At 43.4% G+C, this 25,493-nt stretch overlaps 1 protein-coding gene across 1 annotated transcript in view; it reads right to left on the bottom strand.

Moving 5' to 3' along the window:
- Positions 1-25,493, bottom strand: part of LIMK1 (LIM domain kinase 1) — a 178,856-nt gene that overhangs the window by 114,007 nt on the left and 39,356 nt on the right. Inside the window, exon 2 of the mRNA XM_089657278.1 lies at positions 7,205-7,301. Within this exon, the coding sequence (XP_089513404.1) occupies positions 7,205-7,301 (97 nt within the window). The remainder of the gene's footprint in view (positions 1-7,204; positions 7,302-25,493) is intronic.

The raw sequence follows: 25,493 nt of genomic DNA, 5'->3' as shown, positions 1-25,493 counted from the left end.
GGGCTTAAAGAAGTATTAAATAGAAACATATTAAAGAAAACAAAAGCAAACAATTAGTATATTGCATCTTACCAATTCTTAGATGTGATGGCTGCATTAGGTTTCTTTGTTAGGCTTTCTTTCCTTTATTTTCACTTGGAGATCTAGCCTGTGCAATTATTTACTAACAGAAAGCATAGCTTTGCATATTTCCAGGGCTGTGGTATCATCATCTGGAGCAAGCCATCCTCATATATTGCTATCTAATCACATTTTAAAGACAATGGCAGTTAGGTTTTAAGTACTAAAAGCAACAACAAAAAGCAGCGCTAATGCAAATTAAGTTACCAACATGTGACATACATTCAAAATTAAGACTTTCATAAAACCATATTAAACAAGTGTGAAATAAACAAAAATAATAATACATTTAATTTATATATATTTACTACATATGCTAAATTAAAGTCTCCATAAAAATAAACAAAATATTAATATATAGCACTAAATTAAAGTGTCCATACAATGTGCATCCAGAAGGATAGATAAATAACACTGTTGTTTAGAAATCCTCCATCCAGGAAAGAATCCAATCACAAAGTATGAGTAAAGATTACCACTCATCAGTTAGAGAAGTATAATCCACAATAATAAAGGAGATTATGCCACTCTGTCACATGGTTAAAAGTGCCTCTCACCAGATCAGATGGACCATCACAAATTATAAATGGTCATAATACGCTCAATACATCATGACCAAGGACGGCTTCACCATGGCATACAAACGCCTTCAACAAGTGATGTCACACGTGGATGAAAAATAAACAAACAATCTCCCATCGTGAAATATGCTCACAATTCTCTCCTGCGACAGGGGTTTATTGTTGTCCTCCAAGAGTCTCACTTTGGCCTCGAGCTGTCGGATGTAAATGGAAGATGAATCTGGATGTAGTGCTTTTGGAGAGTATATCCGTCTCCACTTTGAGGATGGGTTGGTCGTTCTCAATGCTCAGGAGGGCCCAAGTGCTAGGTCTCTCTTTTGTTGCTCTTCTGAAAAAAACCTTTTCATCATGTCCTTACATCTGACAGCTCGAGGCCAAAGTAAAATTCTTGGAGGATGACAATAAACTCCTGTCGCAGGAGAGAATTTTGAGCATATTTCATGATGAGAGATTGTATGGACACTTTAATTTAGTGCTAACTGTATATGTTAATATTTTGTTTATTTACATGGACACTTTAACCACACCCTCCTGAGGATTTACCCCCCTTCCTGACTTGGCCATTTTTAGCATTATGGTGCTGCGTTACTTTAACTGACAAATGCGCGGTCATGCAACACTGCACCCAAATGAAATGTACATCTTTTTTTTTCCCATTGAGCTTTCTTTCTGTGGTATTTGATTGCCTGTGCGTTTATTTTTTGCGCTATAAGCAAAAAAAGTCCGACAATTTTGAGAAAAAAACAATATTTTGGACTGTTTGCTATTAAACAAAAAATGGAAAAAATCTAATTTCATCATAAATTTAGGCCAAAATGTATTCTGCGACATGTCTTTGCTAAAAAAAAAAAAATCCCAATACGTGTAAAGTAATTGGTTTACGTGAAAGTTATAGCGTTTAAAAATGGCGGTATAGATACTGGGATTTTATTTTTCTACTAGTAATAACTTTTAGCAGGACTACGGCGGATATTCTGACACTGGGGGGAACTAACATGGTGTCATTGACATCCCCAGTGACACCAATACAGTGATCAGTGCTAAAAAAAAAAAAGCACTGACACTGTACTAATGACAGGAAGGGGTTAACATGAGAGGTGATCAAAGGCTTAACTATATGTAGGGAGTATTTTACTAGGGGGCGGGGTATGAGTGCTTCACTGTAAGCACACTGCTCGGGATGGCTGTGCTGTGCACAGCCATCCCGAGCAGTGTGCCTGAGCTGACAGGGACGAAGACTGTTTGTAAACAAAACAGTCTTCCTCCCCGTCGGAGATGCGCGGTAATCACCGGACGCCAGCGGGTAATTACCGTTCAGGGCCCGGTGATTGACAACCGCGACTGCGAATGGCAGCACGGGTAGTACGCGTGTGCCCCCCCCTACCTGGAAATGCAAAATCACGTATATATTTTTGCTATAGGGCGGTCAGGAAGTGGTTAATTTAGAACTATGTATTATTATTTTGATTATTTTGGTTTATTTCACACTTGTTTAATGTGGTTTTTTGAAAGTCTATTTTTGAATGTATGTCACAAGTTGATAACTTAATTTGTATTAGCGCTGCTTTTTGTTTGCACTTTTAGTATTTAAAACCTAAATGCCATTATGTTTGAAATGTGATTAGATACCAATAGATGAGGATTGCTTGCTTTATTATGCTTTTGTTTGCACTATTTGATTGGCTGGTTTCAGTTTCGCAGCAGTAGCTAGTTTTATTGATTGTTGACCTAGCGTGGATTTAATTTGATTTTTATTGTTCATTACTAAAAAATTTAGAGGGAAGAGCTTGCCTTTTGCTTACCTACAGTGCCAGCAAAACAGGTAGAAGTTTTGGCATTTGGACCAACAGATTTTTCTGCTGAATCCAAGAGTTTTATAGGTAGATGCTTTATTGGTTGGCATCTCTCCAACAGTATATTTATCTGGTATTAAACCCAAAACCAAAAATGTAAAAATTGCTGCTTACCTATCATTAGATGTGGTGGCTGATTTAGTTTTCTTTTCTTAGGCTTTCTTCCTGTTTTCACCTGGTGATCTGGCCAGTAATGCACCTCCTATATTAGAGTGTCCCCCCTCTGGATGAAGGAGCAACAAAGCACCTTTAAACAGTGGCACTGTTAGTCTTGGGGTAGGAGAGTGTTACATGTACTAGTAGATTTAGATACACTAACACATTTCAGTCAAACACTACTTAACACTTTATAGGCAGTTATAGCAACAGTTTTTTTTCTTTTTGAGATAAAGGTTTTACATAAATAAATAAAAGCTGATCATTGTAATCTCCCTGGTCAGTGGTAAATGGTTTGTCTCATCCCTGTAACTGTTACATTTTCAGGAGAGCTTGTTCTGTTGAAAAACAACAGACTTACTAGTTGGATACCATATGAAAATACAGGAAAGAAAGCCTATAAAAACATGCAGCCATTACATCTAAGAATTGGTAAGTTGCAATATAATAAATGTTGCTTTTGGGTTTAATACCACTTTAAGATGATGCCCGTCAAAGTTATTAACCATAATTTTAACATTTTTTACTTTACCAAACATTTCCATCTCTTCTGTAGCTGCTTATAATGCTTGTATACACCCGACCTGTTCAGTTTGTTTAATCTAGTAAGTAATGTGTATCTTGAAACAGTATTTCTTCAAAAGACTGCATTTTAAGAGATGTTAGAAACAAATTATTCTTTATAACACAATAGCACACATAATAGCAATGTGTAAAAAAACGTGTAAATCAAGCAAAATACACATGAAACAATAGTCCAAATCTCTATGTTGAAGTCCAGGTGAGGAAATACATCAGACGTGGGTTGTAAACACAGTGGCACATACAGTGGATATAAAAAGTCTACACACCCCTGTTAAAATGTCAGGTTTCTGTGATGTAAAAAATGAGATAAAGATAGATAATTTCAGAACATTTTCCACAATGAATGTGACTTATAAACTGTACAACTCAATTGAAAAACAAACTGAAATCTTTTGGGGGGGGGAGTAAAGATAAAAAAATAAAATAATGTGGTTGCACAAGTTTGCACACCCTCTTATAACTGGGGATGTAGCTGTGTTCAGAATTAAGCAATCACATTTAAGATCATGTTAAATAGGAGTCGGTACACACCTATCATCATTTAAAATGCCTCTGATTAACCCCAAATAAAGTCCAGCTGCTCTACTAGGTATTTCCTAACATTTTCTTAGTCGCATCCTACAGCAAAAGCCACGGTCTGCAGAGAGCTTACAAAGCATCAGAGGGATCTCATTTTTAAAAGGTATCAGTCAGGAGAAGGGTGAAAAGAATTTCCAAGGAATTAGATATACCATGGAACACGGTGAAGACAGTCATTATCAAGTGGAGAAAATATGACGCAACAGTGACATTACCAAGAACTGGACGTCCCTCCAAAATTGATGAAAAGACGAGAAGAAAACTGGTCTGGGAGGCTGCCAAGAGGCCTACAGCAACATTAAAGGAGCTGCAGGAACATCTATCTGGCAAGTACTGGTTATGTGGTACATGTGACAACAATCTCCCGTATTCTTCATATGTCTGGGCTATGGGGTAGAGTGGCAAGACAGAAGCCTTTTCTTACGAAGAAAAACATTCAAGCATGGCTAAATTTTGCAAAACACATCTGAAGTCTCCCAAAAGCATCTGAGAAAAAGTGTTATGGTCTGATGAACTTTTTGGCCATAATTCCAAAAGATATGTTTGGTGCAAAAACAACACTGCACATCACCAAAAGAATACCATACCCACAGTGAAGCATGGTGGTGCAACATCATGCTTTGGGGCTATTTTTCTTCAGCTGCAACTGGGGCCTTAGTCAAGGTAGAAGGAATTATGAACAGTTCCAAATACCAGTCAAGGTTGGCACAAAACCTTCAGGCTTCTGCTAAAAAACTGAACATGAAGAAGAACTTCATCTTTCAGCATGACTATGACCCAAAGCATACATCCAAATCAACAGATTGGCTTCACCAGCCAGAGACCAGACCTGAATCCAATCGAAAATCTGTGGGGTGATTTGAAGAGGGCTGTGCACAGGAGATGCCCTCGCAATCTGACAGATTTGGAGTGTTTTTGCAAGGAAGAGTGGGCAAATATTGCCAAGTCAAGATGTGCCATGCTGATAGACTCATACCCAAAAAGACTGAGTGCTGGAATAAAATCAAAAGGTGCTTCAACAAAGTATTAGTTTAACCACTTCAAGGTCGAACACTTTCACCCCCTTCCTGTCCAGGCCAATTTTCAGCTTTCAGCGCTATCACACTTTGAGTGACTATTGCGCGGTCATGCAACACTGTACCCATATGAATTTTTTTGCATTTTTTTGAGACAGATAAAACTTTATTTTGGCAATATTTATTCACCACTGGGATTTTTATTTTTTTTGCTATATAAATGAAAAAGTCCAAACATTTTGAAAAAAAGTGTTTTTCTTATAAAATTTTGCAAATAAATAATCTGTATTCATAATCTTGGCCAAAATGTATTCAACTATCTTTTTAGTGAAAAAAAAACTAACCCAAATTAGTTTATAACCAAAAATTATAATTTTTCAAAAATTGTTTTTACATTTTTTATTTTATTTTTTTTTATTATTATTTATGTTTTGTTTTGTTTTTTTTTTAACATACTGTCACCCTAGCATTACAGTGTCACCATGGTGACACTGTACTACTTGTGGGGGTGATGAAGATTTTTTTTTTTTATTTTACACTGATTTTTTACACTATAAAGGCTGTAAAAGCAATCATTTCTCCTTCTCTCTGGCTGCATTCTTGCAGCCATTGAGAAATACTGTGAGAGCTGTGATTGGTCACAGCTTGTCACATGGTACAAGGCTGTTGTGAATAGCCTTGTACCATGTGACCTCTGTGATCATCCACAGATTTCACTAGTAGTAAGCAATGATGTCAGGAAATTACATCTTGTTTACTACTGTTCATGTGATCACTGATTGGCCAATCAGTAATCACATGATTGGGACCTCACATAGAGGTCCCACACAGTGATGGGTGCTGCACACTCCCAAGGAATGCGCACAGGCAGGAAAGCGGGAGGATGTTTATAAATGGCCACACGCTCCTGCACTGCTCCCGTCCGGCCATTTATGTACATGGGTCAGACAGAAAGTGGTTAAGGGTGTGCACACTTATGCAGCCATATTATTTTATTTTTACTTACCTCCACCTAAAAGATTTCAGTTTGTTGTTCAACTGAGTTGTACAGTTTATAGGTTACATTAAAGGTGGAAAAAGTTCTGAAATGATTTATCTTTGTCTCATTTTTTTACATCACAAAAACCTGACATTTTAACAGGGGTGTGTAGACTTTTTATATCCACTGTATCTGATACTTAATAAGACATTGAAAAATTGACTGTGGTTGTGATCTGGCACTAGTTTGCTGACCCTCTGTATACATATGTATTTATCTGATGGATAAGAGCTGGATCCACTTGTGTCAGGTCAGTGTGCTATGCTGTTTTAACTTTGTTTCTCATAATGAACCTGTGAGAACTTTTATCTTTCCTGAGTATTTCATATTTATATGTCAGTACAAGAACATTGCGTTCTGTCAGTGGGATATCCATTTACACAGAGTTCAAGACTTCATAGAGAAATACGTTTGACTCCATGGAGTGGAGATTATCAAGTGCTTTTTGACTTGCCAATATACAGCTGGTCATTCTGATTTTGGGAGTTCACACTTAGTAAATGGTGGGACTGCGCTTAGACTACTGAGGATACACATTTGCGGATTTATCAATTATTCAAGGGATACGAATTAGGTTTTCATGTTTTATTTTGCTTAGTTTACACATTTTATTCTTTACATATTGGTAATATGTGCACTGCCTATTTTTATTTTGTGATTTGAAGATCTTTTGTTAAAGTATAACAATTTTTTTTTAGTTTTGGGTAGAGTGGTAAGAGGTTAGAACCCCTGTTAGGTTTTTATTGTTGTCTGTCTCCCTGCTAGGAAGATCTATTGTCACTGCACTGAGAGTAAGGGAAAATCCTGAAATTTTGACTTGCCACAAGAACAGGAATAGAGGAGAAATAACTCAGTGTGGACTCTTGTTCTGGAGACAGCTGTCCAAGAGAAGATTTACCCCACTTTGGAGAGACTTCTTCACTTCCTGTTGAGTTTACAAGACAGAAAGTGAAGGTAAATCCCTTGAACGGCACAAAGATGGAAAAAAACCTTTAACCTTTCCTACTGTATACCTATACACAATACTACAGTTACAAAGTAGTGCAGTGTTACTATATATATATATTTATGAGTTATTCTTCATAACTGTCCTTTGCAACATATATTCCTGTTGTCCCCCCTCACCTCCCAACCTACACTTCCATACCTGCTTACACAAGGGCATTTTTAGTTAAAAAAAAAAATCATAAGACACAAATATTTTTGTGGTGGTGTTTGCTTTTTAATTTGAACCTGAAACTTGTACTATATATATATATAAGAAATCACAAATACCTGAAGCAGTCAGTATGCCAGTCTGACTCCAAGGCCTGCAGATAGCGTCCATCGAATATACTCTGTCTGCAGCTGGCACATACCGGCAACTCATTACCTGCAGCAACAGACACATAAAGACAACATAAATGAAGTGTCCAGAGCATGAAATGTTCTTTAAGGAGACAACATACACCCATAGAATACCGTCATTCAGTTCTGTGAGATCTATGTGCATGTTACTTTCAAGTTCACAAACAGAGTCGAGCAAACAATCTACAACTTAGCACAGGCTGAGTGAATCAAGAAAACTTGATGACATAACACATTATTTTGCAATTATCATGCTTAAATATTTTCAGTCAAACCCCCCCCCCCCCCCCCCCATCTTGACTTGCTCTTCCTGCCACAGTGTGTCGGCATCAGGAAGTGACAGGAGTGGGCTCAAGGAAGCTTGACTGTGCTGCTTTCTCTTCTCCCCCCCACCCCCCTCAGTTCTCTATGTTCCTGCCCGAGGACCAGGGCATTGAGCTGGACAATATGTGTTTGCAGTGAGCTGCACGTGATACTGGCTTGCTGCCCAATCTGCTTCCCCCGCCCCCCCTGGCAGTAGCAAGGGACCAATTAGGAGGACAGGAGCTTCAAGGGAAATGTAGTCCCAGATGAGAGGTGGCCCCATTGGAACTGACAGGGGGTAAACTACAGCACCCAGCATGGCTGCTGAGAGAGGAAGAAGAGAGCCAGGAGCTCAGGAAAAAAGGTGAGGGGCTGTGTAGAATGTTATCCAGGTTACTGGAGAGAGGACTATGCTGGGGGACGCCATCAGAGGGAGAGAGAGCCCCACTGCCCAGCACCATCCCAGAGAGAGCGAGGGACCAAGCCACTGAAACACCCCTCACCATGCCAGTCCATGTAGAGCTATGGCATATGGGCAGGGAGAGAGACTGAGCCGCTGCCAGGGTACAGACTTGCTGCATTACAGACCGGAGTCAAGCAGACAACCCAGAGTGAAGGAACATCTGCTGCGGTATCGCTGGGTCTGGTAAGAGGGTCTGCCATTACCTACTACCATCCCTGTAGACTGAGCCATTAGGAACCACCCAATCAGCTACTCCATAGCTCTAATACTGCCTGTAAGCATTATTGAGAGTCTGAAAGCGCGCCAACCGTTAAAGAGCATCGACGGTTTAGCCAGTTGAAGAGTCAGGACTAAATACTGCTCCTAACTGTTGCTGCCCCAATGCTGCATCCACCTAGGTAAGGTAAGAAAACCCCCCAAAACACAGACTTTTCTTTTAGAAGTACCTCTTAGGGAGACGTTGCAGTACACCCCGGCCAATCCATCAGAGTACACTCAAAACCAGTGTAGAGTTATTATCGTTCTTACGGCTTTTAAAATTAATTTACATTTACCTTAATGTCCCAGATCATCTCTATGGTCTAAGAAACCCAAAGCGACAAGTGTTTAGTCACTTATGGTTTCGCCAGGATGTAAACAAAGCATTATTTGGCTTGGGAAAAGCATTGGATCAAACCGATCTTGGTTTGATCTTACGCTTTTAGGGAGAATAGGCTAATAGACAGCAGATCTCTCAGTAAAGAGTACCTGTCACTGCCCATGCTATGCTTTTAAAAAAAAAAAATTAAAGAGACAGTGTAAAAATGAAAAATAAAACTCATAAACAATAATAAACATTTTTTTAAAAGCACCCCCGTCCCCGCACACAAAGGCGAATGAACATGTCCTACGTGCTTACGTAAACATCGATCGCGCTATACTTTTTTGCCCAAAAAAATTTGTTTGAAAAACCGCTGCAACATACGCATGGAAAAGGTGTTAATGGATTAAAGTGTTTGTTCACCAATGCCAGAAGCGACAGGGTAAAAGGAAAGGTGGTGGTGTCTGTCACTATGCGAGAAGTGATCTCAAAGCGAGTGTGAAAGAGGACCTAGTTGATGGAGAGTGTGATGAGGCTGAAGCATTATGGGTGGAACTGCACATGGGGTGCGTACTACAAATGAGAGTTCTTCAAAAAGACTGTATGTGAACACACTGCAAAATATATTCCTATGGGCAACAAGTTGAAAAGGCCAAAAATGAAATCTATGTGGCTTACAGCCAAAGTTAAAAAAGCTATAAATAATAACAAAAGAGCTTTTATAAAATCTAAAAATTAAGAAACGCTATCATCCTTTAAACATTACAAAGAATATAACAGAATATGTAAAAAGGAAATCAAGGCCGCAAAAATTGAAAACGAACGACAGATTGCAAAAGATAGCAGGACAGCCCCCCCCCCCAAAAAAATTCTTCAAATATATTAATAGTAAAATAGGTCAAGTCCGAGCATGTAGGCCCTTTACAAAATATTCTAGAGTGGGTGAGTGGGGACAAAGAGAAGGCAAATTTATTAAATACCTTCTTCAGCTCTGTGTATACAAAGGAGCATGGGGGAGCTCTTGTCCAGAATGGGCATGGTATTGACACAGCTCCAGTTGATCCACACTGGCTCACAATTGATATGATCCAGAAATATTTAGACAGAATAAAGGTAAATAAAGCACCTGGACTGGATGGCATACACCCACGGGTCCTTAAAGAATTGAGCTCTGTCATTTCAAAGCCATTGTTTCTCATTTTTAGGGACTCTTTAACGACTGGCATAGTACCACTTGATTGGAGTAAGGCCAACGTGGTGCCAATATTTAAAAAAGGATCAAAATCTTTAGCAAGTAATTATAGACCTGTTAGTTTAACTTCTATAGTTGAGAAGATACTGGAGAGTTTAATAAAAGACTACATGGATAAGCTCTTGCTAGAAAAAAATATTTTAAGCTACAGACAGCATGGATTCATGAAAGACAGACGTTGTCAAACAAATCTGATTTCTTTTTATGAAGAGGTGAACAAAACCTTGGACAGAGGGGTGACTGTGGATGTGGTATACTTGGGTTTTGCAGAAGAGTTTGACACAGTTCCCCACACACGGCTAATGTGTAAGGTAACGTCTACAGGCTTGGAAAAATCTGTATGTAAATGGATAGAAAACTGGCTAAAAGATTATATTCAGAGAGTAGCGGCTATTGATTCATGCACTGAATGGTCTAGGGCTGTTAGTTGTGTACCCAAGGTTCAGCGTTGGGACCCTTACTTTTTAATATGTTTATAAATGATATAGGGTCTTCGATTAAAAATACAGTTTCAGTCTTTGACTTGCAAGCTGACCTCAATGCACTGTTTAATTGGGCAGCTATGTAGAATATGAGGTTTAATGTTGATAAATGTAAAGTTATACATTTGGGAGCTAAGAATATGCATGCATCATACATACTAGGGGGGAGTACAACTGGGGGAATCAATGGTGGAGAAGGATCTGGGGGTTCTGGTAGATCACAAGCTTAATAATGGCATGCAATGCCAAGCTGCGGTTTCTAAAGCGAGCAAAATCCTCTCTTGTATTAAAAGAGGTATAGACTCCAGAGAGAGAGATATCATTTTACCCCTGTACAAATCATTAGTAAGACCTCATCTGGAATATACAGTTTTGGGCACCAATTCACAAAAAGAACATTGGGGAACTGAAGAAAGTGCAGAGAAGGGCAATCAAACTGATAAGAGGCATGGAGGAGATCAGCTATGAGGAAAGATTAAAGGAATTGAAATTATTCTCTCTTGAGAAGAGGAGATCAAGGGGGGATATGATCAACATGTATAAATACATCAGTGGTTCGTATAGTGAACTCGGTGTAAAGTTATTCACCCTGAGGTCATCACAAAGGACAAGGGGCACTCTTTACGTCTGGAGGAAAAGAGGATTCATGTCCAAATACAGAAAGGTTTCTTCACAGTAAGAGCTGTGAAAATGTGGAATAGACTCCCTCAAGTGTTGGTTCTGGCCAGCTCAGTAGATTGCTTTAAAAAGGCCTGGATTCTTTCCTAGATAAACAAAATATAACTGGTTACTAACACAGGGATGTTGAACATGTAGTTCCGGGCATTGGGTAGGTAGCTTTATTCAACCTGTAGCCCCCTGCTGCGGGCAAGCAGCAGGGCTCACCTGTCAGGTGGAAGCATTTGGGCGGCAGCACTGCCGCCCGATTGCTTCCACCTAGCCCACGGTGCCAGCCTCCACCCCTATAAGAGGCTTTGACCACTTGCCAACCGCGCTATAGCCGAATGACGGCTACAGCGCGGTTGTCCAGTTCTGGGAGGGCATCATATGATGTCCTCCCAGAATGTGCCCTCCCGCGCGCCCCCGGGGGCGCACACCATGCGATCTCCGTGATCGCTGTCTCCTATGGACACAGCTGATTACAGGATGTGGTAAAAGGCCAATCACAGCAGCCTTTTACCATGTGATCAGCCGTGTCCAATGACACAGCAGATCACCGGTAAATGCAGTTGCAGGTTATCGGCTGTCACAGTGTGAGGAAAGTTCTGCCAATAACCAGCAATTGTCAGAGGATGGATCGGCACCGATCATCAGGGCACTGATGATCAGTGCCCAGCAGTGCCACCCACCAGTGCCCAGCAGTGACACCCACCTGTTCCCAAGTGCCACCCACCTGTTCCCATCAGTGCCACCCACCTGTGCCCATCAGTGCCACCCATCAGTGCCCAGCAGTGCCGTTAGTCAGTGTCACCCATCAGTTCTGCCCATCAGTGTTGCAGATCAGTGCAGCATCATCAGTGCCGCCTCATCAGTGCCGCCTATCAGTGCCCATCAGTGTTGCCTATCAGTGCAGCCTCAACGCACATCAGTGAAGGAGAAAAATTACCAGTTTTGCAAAATTTTATAATAGAAACAAAGAAAACCTTTTCAAATTTTTTGCTTTTTTGTTTATAGCACAAAAAATAAAACACCCAGCGGTGATTAAACACCACCAGAAGAAAGCTCTATTTGTGTGAAAAAAAATAAAAATTTCATATGGGTACAGTGTTGCATGACCGCACAATTATCATGAAAATTGGCCTGGGTATGAAGAGGGTATAAGTGCCCAGTAGGCAAGTGGTTAGAAGGGTCGCCTATAAAAAAAATATAGGGTACTGAAGTTTGTCACCATTTCATGAGCGCACGCAAATTTAAGGTTTGACATGTTGGATATCTATTTACTCAGTGAAACCTCATTTTTTTATATTTTACCAAAAATAGGGTAATTAATTGCTTTTTTGTGTATTTTGTGTATTTTTTACTGAAATTTACAGTAATATCATGTGACATAAAAAATTGTAACTGCAACTATTTTATTCTCTAGGGTCTCTACTTTCAGGAAAGATATCATGTTTGCAGGTTTTGTGTCATCTTCAGGCCTAAAATGATTTTTTTGAAACTTGTGCAAAAAACACAAAACCGGCTCTGGCAGCGAAAGGAATAAAGGATAAGCTCGATACTCCCCTTTCCTAAGGAGCAGCCAATCGGTGCCCATTGCACTGCAAGGTTTCTCCCCTCCCTGCTAATCCCTGGGTGCGGTGCTGGAGACAGGCAGGGAAGGGAGGAGAAGATAAACAACACAATGGTGATTAATCAAGATGGCGACGGAGCAACATGTCATCACCGAGCTCCGTCGCTGCACTGCCTAATCCGCTGCCATCCGGGTGGCAGCAGACACTACTGGGGCCCCGGAACACTTGCGGCCCCTGGTGAAGCATCCAGGAGGGGTGCTGATCAATTTTGGGCCCCCTCCAAAATCGCGGCCTACTGCGGCCCACGAAGCCGCAGCCTCGATTAATTTGCGGGCCGACTCGCGGCACTGCCGCCGCTCCGACACGCAGCGGGGTGGTCCTCCCCAGACAGCCCCTGGCCCTCTCCACTGTCTCCAGGGGCCACAGCAAGCAGACACAAGGCTCCAAGGACCTAACAAGGACCACCTCACAAAGATCAGCCTCGCAAGGACCAGCAAGCAGACAGCAACCTAAGAAGGACCGCAGCCTAACCAGGACCACCTCAGGATACCCGCACGGCAGCACCACCGTCTGCGCGGCCACCACCACCAGAACGGGCCACGACAAACCAGAACGCCTCCGCTCCAGCCCGAGGGGACAAGGGGATGCTATTACCACCTCCACCCGTGAGGAGAAGCCACCAGCACGGACAGGGTAAGCCACCACCACCAGAACGGCACCCCTGCTCCCCACCATGTGCTGCACAGCCGCCCCCCGTGCCCACATGAGCCTGCCACGCGGCCTACAACACCCACAGATACCTGGCCCTACAACACCTACAGGCGCCAGACCCTGCCGCTTCCACAGACGCCGAGCCCTACAGCACCCAAATGCGCTGGCCCACAGCGACCCCAAGCGCCGGTGAGAGAGGGCGAAGCAGCCATCACCCCCGGGACGCCAGTGCACCGCTGCTCTTCTCCAGTGTGAGGGGCAAGCAGCCATCACCCCCACCGAAGCTGCCACCACCAACACAGGGGATGCCACCAGCACCTAGTGGGATCCACAGCAGCGCACCAGGCTCCAAGGACCACCACAGGCAGCCCACACGCCAGCACCACCACCCTGGGACCTCCACCTGGACCCTAAACCCTGCCAAGCAAGTCTCTGCAAGAGCACACGCAAGTTACAGCCACACAACACTCCTGATCCGATCACCCAGACACCCCACACGCCGACCCCAACCCAGCTCGACCCAAAGGACAAGTAACAGTCTCACAACGCTCCAGATCTGCCCACCCAGAGACCACTCACACCAAACCCCAGCTCAAACTGACCTAAAGACTAGAACCCTAGACGTAAAAAATCACAACGAGACACCGCACTGCACGCCAGTCTGTCTCCAATCAAGCGCCCCCAGAAACCATCCATCCACACCCGATCCCCTCTCCCTACTCCCCTAAACTCCAGCTACCAGAAGATACAGCGACGAGATACGCCACTGCACGCTGGACTATAGACAGCCAAGCCTCCCACCACTCCTATCCGCCACCCCGAGCACCTCCCTAAAATGCCTCTCCCACTCTTCCTCATTTTCCTCTCCTCTGTTCCCAAAATCTACTCTATCCCTCTGCTCCTCCCAAACAACTGTATATTGTGTCCTCACTGCTTCCTTCGCCGCTCTACGGCACCCACCACCTCCTCCTAATACTCCACTCTCCCACTGACCCGGACACCTCCACTGGTAGATTTGCACGCTCCTGCACATCCCGCTCCCATGCCACCTTTCTCACCGTTCTTCTCCTCCTAACCGCGGGGGACATCTCCCCGAACCCTGGCCCTCCACCACCTCGCTCACCCACACAGCACCCTCCCACTTCCACGTCCTGCCGCAACCCCCGCAACTTAGTATCTGTCCCCCTGCTCCCTAAAACCACCCCTCCCCCCCGTTTTCGTGTGCACTCCTGAACGCCCGATCGGTGTGCAACAAGCTCACCGACATCCACGATCTCTTTGTTTCCCGCTCCCTCAACCTCCTAGCGATCAAGGAAACCTGGATCCAGGCCACTGATTCTACCTCTCCTGCAGCACTCTCCTATGGAGGTCTCACCTGGACCCACTCACCCAGACCCAACGGTCGTAAAGGTGGTGGGGTTGGTCTGCTCCTGTCACCACAGAGCACCTTCCGAGTCCTCCCTAACCCCCCTTCCCTATCCATCTCCTCCTTTGAAGACCATAGCATCCAACTATTCTCCCCAACCCCCCTTAAGATTGCCGTAATCTACTGGCCTCCTGGACCCGTATCCCGCTTCCTTGATGACTTTTCCTCCTGGTTACCCTTCTTTCTCTCCTCCAAACTACCCATCATCATCCTTGGGGACTTCAACATCCCTGTCAACATTGACAACCCGACCTCATCCCAACTCCTCCACTTAACATCCTCCTTTGCACTTGCACAGTGCATACAATCCACCACCCATTCCAACGGAAATATCCTGGACCTTATCTTCTCCAACCGCTGCGCTCCCCACAACCTCACAAACACCCCCTTCCCTCTCTTCGATCACAACCTTATTACCTTCTCTATCTCCTCGTCCTCTACTGCCTACCCCTCCAAATGTCATACTACTACCAGCCATAACCTCTGCAACCTGAACCCTGCCCCCCTCCACTCTGCAGCTGATCAACTCCATGACAGCATCCTCCCCCTGTCCTTCCCCGACCTGGCTATGACTGCCTATAACAACGCGCTGTCAACAGCCCGTGACTCACTAGCGCCTCTAACCACATAAAACATCAGACCCCGACTGCTCCAACCCTGGCAGACTGATCACACCAATACTCTCAAACGACACAGTCGTGCCCTGGAGCGACTATGGCGCAAAACCAGATCCCAACCAGCCTTCACCCGCTATAAATCTGCCTTCCTCACCTACACCTACACCCTCCACGCCGCCAAACAAACCTACTTCCTGACCCTCATCAAGACCCTCTCCTCCAATCCTCGCCAACTCTTCTCCACATTTAACTCTCTACTCTCTCCGCCCCCACCTCCACCCAGCACCTCACTTACCACCATTGAGATTGACAATCACTTCAAAAACAAGATTGACACAATTCGCAAGGACATCACCGCAGCTCACTCTCCCTCCAGTTCCGTCCCCTCTCACACAACTACAATCTCATCAACCCTCTCCCTCGACACAATCCACAGAGACTTTGTCGCTGCTCAAACTCCCTCCAACCCCGTCCCCTCTCACACAGCTACCCACTCATCACCCCTCTTCCACAGCCCCACCACTGCTCTGACCTGCACCCCACCCAACAATCCTCACACTGGAGCCCCCTCAACACTCCACACCTTCGACCTTACTACCACTGAGGAGGTCTCCAAGGTCTTCTCTGATGCCCGCCTCACCACCTGCCCCCTCGATCCCATCCCCTCACAATTGCTACGACCTCCTTGCCCCTCCATCCTACGCTCCCTCATCCACATCTTTAATCTCTCCCTCTCTTCCGGCACATTCCCATCCCCTCTTAAGCATGCACACATCACCCCCATACTTAAAAAGCCCTCTCTGGACCCCAATGACCCGAACAACCTCAGACCCATCTCCCTGCTCCCATTCACATCCAAACTCCTTGAGCACTTAGTCTACACTAGCCTAAGCTCTCACCTCAACGACAACAACCTCTTTGATCCCCTAGAGTCCGGCTTCCATCCCCTACATTCCACCGAAACCGCCCTACTCAAACTCTCCAACGACCTTCTAACCGCCAAAGCTAATGGCCACTACTCAGTGCTCCTACTCCTTGACCTCTCCGCAGCCTTCGACACAGTCGACCACCCCTTCTCCTCAAAAAACTACACTCCCTCGGCCTTCGTGACTCTGCTCTCCTGGCTCTCATCCTACCTGTCACAACGCTCTTTCAGCGTTACCTATAACGCTACCACCTCCCCCTCACTCCCCCTCTCTGTTGGGGTCCCTCAAGGCTCCGTCCTCGGGCCCCTTCTCTTCTCCATCTACACCTGCTCCCTTGGCCAACTCATACACTCTCATGGCTTCAACTATCACCTCTATGCCGACGACACACAAATCTATCTCTCAACCCCTCGCCTCACCCCCGCAGTCTCCGCCCGAATCACAAACCTACTAAACGACATATCAGACTGGATGTCGCTCCACTTCCTTAAACTGAACCTCTCCAAAACTGAGCTCCTAGTCTTCCCCCCAGCCCGCACATCACCCCCCATTGACTTCTCCATCACGTCCAACAATGCCACTATCAGGCCCACCCCGCATGCCAGGGTACTTGGTGTCATTCTGGACTTCAACCTATCCTTCTAGCTCCAAGTCCAATCATTAACAAACTCATGCAGACTCCACCTCCGCAACATCGCCAAAATCTGCACGTTCCTAACCCCAGAAACCACTAAACAGCTCATCCACTCCCTCATCATATTACGACTCAATTGCTGCAACTCCCTCCTCACTGGCCTGCCTCGCCACAGGCTATCCCCGCTTCAGTCGATCCTGAATATGGCAGCCAGACTCATTCACCTTACCAAATGTTCCGTTTCCGCCACCCCCCTCTGCCAATCCCTCCACTGGCTTCCGATTGCACAACAGATCAAACTCAAAATCCTAACACTGACATACAAAGCTGTCCACCATACTGCCCCAAACCACATCACCGACCTAATATCTAAGTACCACCAAACACGCGCACTCCGCTCCTCACTAGACCTCTTTCTCTCTTGTTCCTTGGTCTCCTCATCCCATGCTCGCCTCCAGGATTTCTCCAGGGTGTCACCCATCCTCTGGAACTCCCTGGCCCAACCCATCAGACTATCACCTACCCTCCTCTCCTTCAGGCGCACCCTGAAAACCAACCTCTTCAGGGAAGCCTACCCCACCCCCTGCTAATTTCCGACCTCCTCCACTCTTCCTACCACTCCATCCCCCACAGCTATCTCCTCCTGTACCACTCTCCCCTTCCTCCTAGATTGTAAGCTCGAAAGAGCAGGGCCCTCAAACCCCTCGTGTATCGCATTGTATTGTATTGTTATTGCACTGTCGCATGTTCTGTCTCCCTTTACAATGTACAGCGCTGAGCGAACTGTTGGCACTTTATAAATATTGTATAATAATATTAATGTTAAAAATATTAAACGTTTAGGTCGCCATAAAGCCCCTTTTGTTTTTAAAAGCCCCAGACAATCCTAACAGCACCTCAGATTTAAAAACGGTTTTGGTTAAAATTGATTTTTTTTTTTATCAGGACAATTAGATTGGTTCCCCCGATTTAGTACCTGGACAAGTCGTTTTTTTTTCAAAAACTTCCACACCCCTGTAACATTTATAGGTAAAGTTGATCAAGGGAATATATGATTGCCTCTTGGAAGATCAGGAAGGAATTGTTTCCCCTGCAGGAGAAAATTAGATCATGCTTTGCTGGGTTTTTTTGCCTTCTTCTGGATCAACTGTGGGTATAGGATTATACAGTTGCAAGAAAAAGTATGTGAACCCCTTAGGATTATGTGGAGTTTTGCATGAATTGGGCATAAAATGTGCTCTGAACGTCATCTAAGTCACAACAATAGAAGAACACAGTCTGCTGAACATAATACTATACAAACATTAGATGTTGCCATGGTTTAATTGCACATAACATGTAAACATTCACACTGCAGGGAGGAAAAAGTATGTGAAGCCCTAGCTTAATGACTTCTCCCAGAGCTAATTGGAGCCAGGAGTGAGCCAACCTTGACTCCAATCAGTGTGATGATATTGGATGTGTTGCTGACAGCTGTCCTGCCCTTAAAAAACACACACCTGTTTTGGGTTTACTGGTTTCAAGAAGCACTGTCTGATGTGAACCATGCCTCGCAGAAAAAAGCTCTCAGAAGACCTACGATCAAGAATTGTTGACTTGCATGAAGCTGGAAAGGGTTACAAAAGTATCTCCAAAAGCCTTGATGTTCATGTGTCCACGGTAAGACAGACTGTCTACAAATGGAGAAAGTTTAGCACTGTTGCTACTCTCCCTAGGCGTGGTTGTCCTATAAAAATGACTGCAAGAGCACAGCACAGAATGCTGCATGAGGTAAAGAAGAATCCCAGAGTGTCAGCTAAAGACCTACAGAAATCTCTGGCACATGCTAACATTTTTGTTGACACATCTACAATAAGGAAAACATTAAACAAGAATGGAGTACATGGGAGGACACCACGGAGGAAGCCAATGCTGTCCAAAAAGAATATTGCAGCACGTTTGAAGTTTGCAAAAGAGCACCTGGATGTTCCACAGCACTACTGGCAAAATATACTGTGGACAGATGAAACCAAGATTGAGTTGTTTGGGAAGAACACACAACACTATGTGTGGAGAAAAAAAGGCACAGCACACCAACATCAAAACCTCATCCCCACTGTAAAACATGGCGGAGGGAGCATCATGGTTTGGGGCTGCTTTGCTGCCTCAGGGCCTGGATGAATTGTTGTCATTGATATGAAAATGAATTCCACAGTTTATCAAGACATTTTTCAGGAAAACGTAAGAAAATCTGTCCGCCAACTGAAGCTCCGCAGAGGATGGGTGATGCAACAGGACAATGACCCAAAGCATACAAGTAATTCAACAAAACAATGGCTGCAACATCACAGAATACACCTTCTGGAGTGGCCCAGTCAGAGTCCTGACCTCAACCCGATTGAAATGCTGTGGCATAACCTTAAGAGAGCGATTCACACCAGATATCCCAAGAATATTGCTACACTGAAACAGTCTTGTGAAGAGGAGTGGTCCAAAATTACTCCAGATCGTTCTGCAGGTCTGATCTGCAACTACAGGAAACGTTTGGTTGAGGTTATTGCTGCCAAAGGAGGGTCAACCAGTTATTAAGTCCAAAGGTTCACATACTTTTTCCTCCCTGCACTGTGAATGTTTACATGTTATGTGCAATTAAACCATGGCAACATCTAATGTTTGTGTAATATTATGTTCAGCAGACTGTATTCTTCTATTGTTGTGACTTAGATGACATTCAGAGCACATTTTATGCCCAATTCATGCAAAACTCCACGTAATCCCAAGGGGTTCACATACTTTTTCTTGCAACTGTAACTTTTTTTTATGGTTGAACTAGATGGAATTTTGTCTTTTTTCAGCCAGACTAACCATGTAACTGTGTAACCATGCTTCACAGTGGGGATTGTCTTCTTGTAGCTATAGGCCTTGTTAACCCCTCTCCAAACATAGTGCTTATGGTTGCAACCATAAAGCTCTACTTTGGTCTCTTCACTCCAGATAACAGTGTGCCAGAGGCTGTGTTAAACATGTCAAGGTGCTGTTGGGCATATTGTAACCATGCTTTTTTGTGGCATTAGCGCAGTAAAGGCCTTTTTTGGCAGCTCATTTTTGTTCAAGTATTGTTGTATTTTGCTCATTTAAACAACCACACTGTCTTTTTACAGAGCAGCCTGTATTTCTCTTTGCATCCCGAACAACTTTTCTGGCAGTTGTGGCTGTAATTTTTCTTGGTCTAACTGACCCTGACTTGGTATCAAGAGATACCTGAATTTTCCACTTCTCAATAAGTGATTGAACAGTACTAACTGACCTATTCAAGGTTTTGAATAAGATACCTTATACCAAGATATAAGATGGATATAATTTCCATCTTTATAAAGTTACATTACCTTTTTACGCAGGTCTTTTGACAGTTCTTTTCTGCTCCCCATGGCTCAGTATCAAGCCTGCTCAGTGCATCCATGTAGATTTAACAAACTCATAGACTATTTATACACAGAAACTAATTGCAATTTAAAAAGTCTCAGATGTGGGAAACTAACCTTTCATTGCCATTTTAACCTGTGTGTCTCACCTTGTGTGTCTGTACCAAGGCCAAACATTCTAGAGTATGTAAACTTTTTATCAGGGCCATTTGGGTGATTTCTGTTACCATTATAATTTAAAAAGGAGCTAAACAACTGTGTGATAATAAATGGCTTCATATGATCACTATCCTTATATAAAAGACAGTATTTTGGCATGCTCAGTCATATTTTCAATATCAATGCCAAAATGTCACAAATTCTGCCAGGGTATGCAAACTATTGAGCATAACTGTGTGTGTATGTATGTATATATATATATATATATATACACATACACACCTTATATTGCCAAAAGTATTGGGACGCCTGCCTTTACACACAAATGAATTTTAATGGCCTCCCAGTCTTAGTCCGTAGGGTTCAATATTGAGTTGGCCCACCGTTTGCAGCTATAACAGCTTCAACTCTTCCGGGAAGGCTGTCCACAAGGTTTAGGAGGGTGTCTATGGGAATTTTTGACCATTCTTCCAGAAGTGCATTTGTGAGGTCAGGCACTGATGTCAGACGAGAAGGCCTGGCTCACAGTCTCCACTCCAATTCATCCCAAGGGTGTTCTATCAAATTAAGGTCAGCACTCTGTGCAGGCCAGTCACGTTCCTCCACCCCAAGCTCATCACCCATGTCTTTATGGACCTTGCTTTGTGCACTTGTGAACAGTCTTGTTAAACAAGAAGGGGCCATCCCCAAAGTGTTCCCACCAAGTTGGGAGTATGAAATTGTCCAAAATGTCTTGGTATGCTGATACCTTAACGCTTGGTTCACATATATGCATTTAATGCTTTCTCCGGTGCTTTTTGCAGTTTGTTTTGTGTTGTTCTCCATGCATTTTTATTGCATTCTTTTCAGTTTTTTGGGGGTTTTTTTGTTAAAGTGGAATTTTTTTTTTGTTGCTGGGCAGAATAACAATGCAAAACATGGCAAAAAACGCACTACCATGTGTGACCGGACCCTAAGAGTTTCCTTCACTGGAACTAAGGGGCCAAGCCCAACCCCTGAAAATATTCAAGGTTTTGGATATCTTCCATAATCCCCCTCCACTAAACTTTACACTTGCCACAATGCAGTCAGGCAAGTACCGTTCTCTTGGCAACCGCCAAACCCAGACACATCCATCAGATTGCCAGACAGAGAAGTGTGTGATATGTCACTCCAGAGAACTTGTCTCCACTACTCTAGAGTCCAGTGGCCGTGTGCTTTACACCACTGCATCCAATGATTTGTATTGCACTTGGTGATGTAAGGCTTGGATGCAGCTGCTTGGCCATAGAAACCCATTCCATGAAGCTCTCTACACACTGTTGTTGTGCTAATCTGAAGGCCACATGAAGTTTGGAGGTCTTTAGCTATTGACTCTGCAGACAGTTGGTGACTTCTGCGCACTGTGTGCTTCAGTATGCGCTGAACCCGCTCTGTCATTTTACGTGGCCTACCACTTCATGGCTGAGTTGCTGTTGTTCCCAGTTTATTCCACTTTGGTATAATACCACTAACAATTGATCATGGAATTTTTAGCAGCAAGGAAATCTCACGGATGGACTTACTGCATAAGTGGCAACCTATCAGAGTACCATGCTTGAATTCACTGAGCTCCTGAGTCGACCCATTCTTTCACAAATATTTGTAGAAGCAGTCTGCATGCCTAGGTGCTTGATGATTTTATACACCTGTGGCCATGGAGGTGATTGGAACACCTGAATCTAATTATCTGGAGGAGTATCCCAATACTTTGGGCAATATATTGTATATATATATATATATATATATATATATATATACAGTCATGGCCGAAATTGTTGGCACCCTTGATATTTCTCCAGGAAATCATGTATTTCTCACGAAACGTATTGCATTAACACATGTTTTGCTATACACATGTTTATTCCCTTTGTGTGTATTGGGACAAAACAAAAAAAGGGAGGAAAGAAAGCAAATTCGACATAATGTCACACAAACCTCCAAAAATGGGCTGGACAAAAGTATTGGCACCCTTTCACAACTGCGGATAAATAAGAATGTTACAAGCATGTGATGCTCCTGTAAACTCACCTGGGGCAAGTAACAGGTGTGGGCAATATAGAAATCACACCTGAAAGCAGATAAAAAGGAGAGACGTTCACTTAACCTTTGCATTGTGTGTCTGTCTGTGCCACACTAAGCATGGACAACAGAAAGAGGAGACGAGAACTGTCTGAGGACCTGAGAACCAAAATTGTGGCAAAATATCAACAATCTCAAGGTTACAAGTCCATCTCCAGAGAACTAGATTTGCCTTTGTCCACAGTGCGCAACATTATCAAGAAGTTTGCAACCCATGGCACTGTAGCTAATCTCCCTGGTCGTGGACGGATGAGGAAAATTGATGAAAGATTGCAACGCAGAATAGTCCGGATGGTGGATAAGCAGCCCCAAACATGTTCCAAAGACATTCAAGCTGTCCTGCAGGCTCAGGGAGCATCAGTGTCAGCGCGAACTATCCGTCGACATTTAAATGAAATGAAACGCTATGGCAGGAGACCCAGGAGGACCCCACTGCTGACACAGAGACATAAAAAAGCAAGACTACAGTTTGCCAAAATGTACCTGAGTAAGCCAAAAGCCTTCTGGGAAAACGTCTTGTGGACAGATGAGACCAAGATAGAGCTTTTCGGTAAAGCACATCATTCTACTGTTTACCGAAAACGGAATGAGGCCTACAAAGAACAAAACACAGTACCTACGGTAAAATATGGTGGAGGTTCAATGATGTTTTGGGGTTGTTTTGCTGCCTCTGGCACTGGGTGCCTTGACTGTGTGCAAGGCATCATGAAATCTGAGGATTACCAAAGGATTTTGGGTCGCACTGTAGGGCCCAGTGTCAGAAAGCTGGGTTTGCGTCCAAGATCCTGGGTCTTCCAGCAGGACAATGACCCCAAACATACGTCAAAAAGCACTCAGAAATGGATGGCAAAGAAGCGCTGGAGAGTTCTGAAGTGGCCAGCAATGAGCCCAGATCTAAATCCCATTGAACACCTGTGGAGAGATCTTAAAATTGCTGTTGGGAAAAGGTGTCCTTCCAATAAGAGAGACCTGGAGCTGTTTGCAAAGGAAGAGTGGTCCAAAATTCCGGGTGAGAGGTGTCAGAAGCTTATTGATGGTTATAGGAAGCGACTGATTTCAGTTATGTTTTCCAAAGGGTGTGCAACCAAATATTAAGTTAAGGGTGCCAATACTTTTGTCCAGCCCATTTTTGGGGTTTTGTGTGACATTATGTCATATTTGCTTTTCTGCCTCTGTTTTATATTTGTTCCAATACATACAAAGGGAATAAACATGTGTATAGCAAAACATGTGTTAATGCAATACCTTTTTTGTGTGAAATACTTGATTTTCAGGAAAAATATCAAGGGTGCCAACAATTTCGGCCATGACTGTATATATATATATCTCACGTAGAATATAGCATCATTCCCACTAGGTGCATTGTTCAGCATTGATAAATGCAGGTTCATTGCAAAGACACAGAAAAAACTATTGTTTTCTATGTGCTCTGTTCACACCATACAGATTAGCTGCATAATAATACAATACGTCTGCATTTTTTTGCATCGCAAAACACAACAATTCATAAATGAGTTGTGTGCATAGAGTTGAATGAAGTGACATTTTGTGACTTTTCAGTAAAGCAAAAATAAAGTAAAACCTGTGAGGTGAGCGGTCATGTATTATAAGAACCATAACTCTTGTTTGCTATGTGAACGGGCGCTAACTACGGACAAATTAGTTCTTCTATGCTAGTTTGTACTTTCCAAGCACAGGGCATAGCACTAGGCTTTGTGTGTGTTCTGTCATCAATAATGAGCTGTTCAGTACTCATAAAGAATATTCACAAACAGCAGGAACCTCCACAGATGCTGGTCTTCCCTATCTACTGCTCATAAGGCAATTGCCTACTCCCACAAAAAATAGACCTGCCTATCAAACTTTTCAGAGTGCTCTGCCCTGCACATTGGTTACTTCTCCAAATATTTTGTTCTGTTTATAATGAGAATCTATTTTTGTGGGCAATGGATGGTGAGAGTGGGGCATATGGGGCTTCTGAATGTGCATAAGCACTTCAAGATATCCTAGAGCACTTGCCAAGGAATTCATGTAAAATTAAAAGGATGCATTGGCATCTATGGTGTCTTCTCCCCTCCATTATAGTCCCCTATCAATATTCACCCACACCCAGTCTATCATACTGGCCATAAAATATGCAAGATTCTCTGACAAAGTTATATATTTAAACATCATGTAAACTGATCAAGCCTGGGTAAAGGTTATCAAAGATTGAGCCATATTGGTTGCTATGGATAATATTCCAATTTTCCTGTGCTCTAGTATTTAAACATCACACTCTTAGAATACATATAGTAACATAGTAAAAATTTAACATACCACTATAAATGGCTGTCTAAGGTAATGTCAGAAACCACTTAACTATTCAGCTTGTGCAAAACATATATATTACACATCTGCATATATTTTTGCTATAGTGATGCTGCTTTTTGCACGAAAAGCTATAGAGACATGCTGTACTTCATCTTTTGCTTGCCCTGCAAATGATTATGGTAAGCAGTGCATCAGTATGCCCCTTGTGCTCTTCATATAAATCAACGTCTCCCATGTGCGCTCCAGCCACCATCCATCCATCTGTCAATAAATGCAACAGAGCACAGGACATTTCAAGCCAACCAGAAATGCTTAAAGATATCCATCCTTCTCAACTTCTGAGATGAAAAAAGAGGGACCCCATTCATGCATTAATATTAAAGTTAGATAAAAAGTGTGGTGCAGGATAACACTTTAACCACTTGCCTACCAGGCACTTATACCCCCTTCTTTACCAGGCCAATTTTCAGCTTTCAGCGCTGCCGCACTTTGATTGACAATTGCGCGGTCATGCAACATTGTACCCATATGAAATTTTGATCATTTTTCTCACAAATAGAGCTTTCTTTTGGTGGTATTTAATCGCCACTGGGCGCTTTACTTTTTGCGCTATAAATAA

The sequence above is a fragment of the Staurois parvus genome, unplaced genomic scaffold, assembly GCF_062004578.1.
Source record: "Staurois parvus isolate SC_StPar_1 unplaced genomic scaffold, SC_StPar_1.0 ptg000029l, whole genome shotgun sequence".
NCBI classification, from domain to species: domain Eukaryota; kingdom Metazoa; phylum Chordata; class Amphibia; order Anura; family Ranidae; genus Staurois; species Staurois parvus.
The sequence above is the reverse complement of the archived record's forward strand: the minus strand, read 5'-3'. Positions and strand labels throughout refer to the sequence as shown.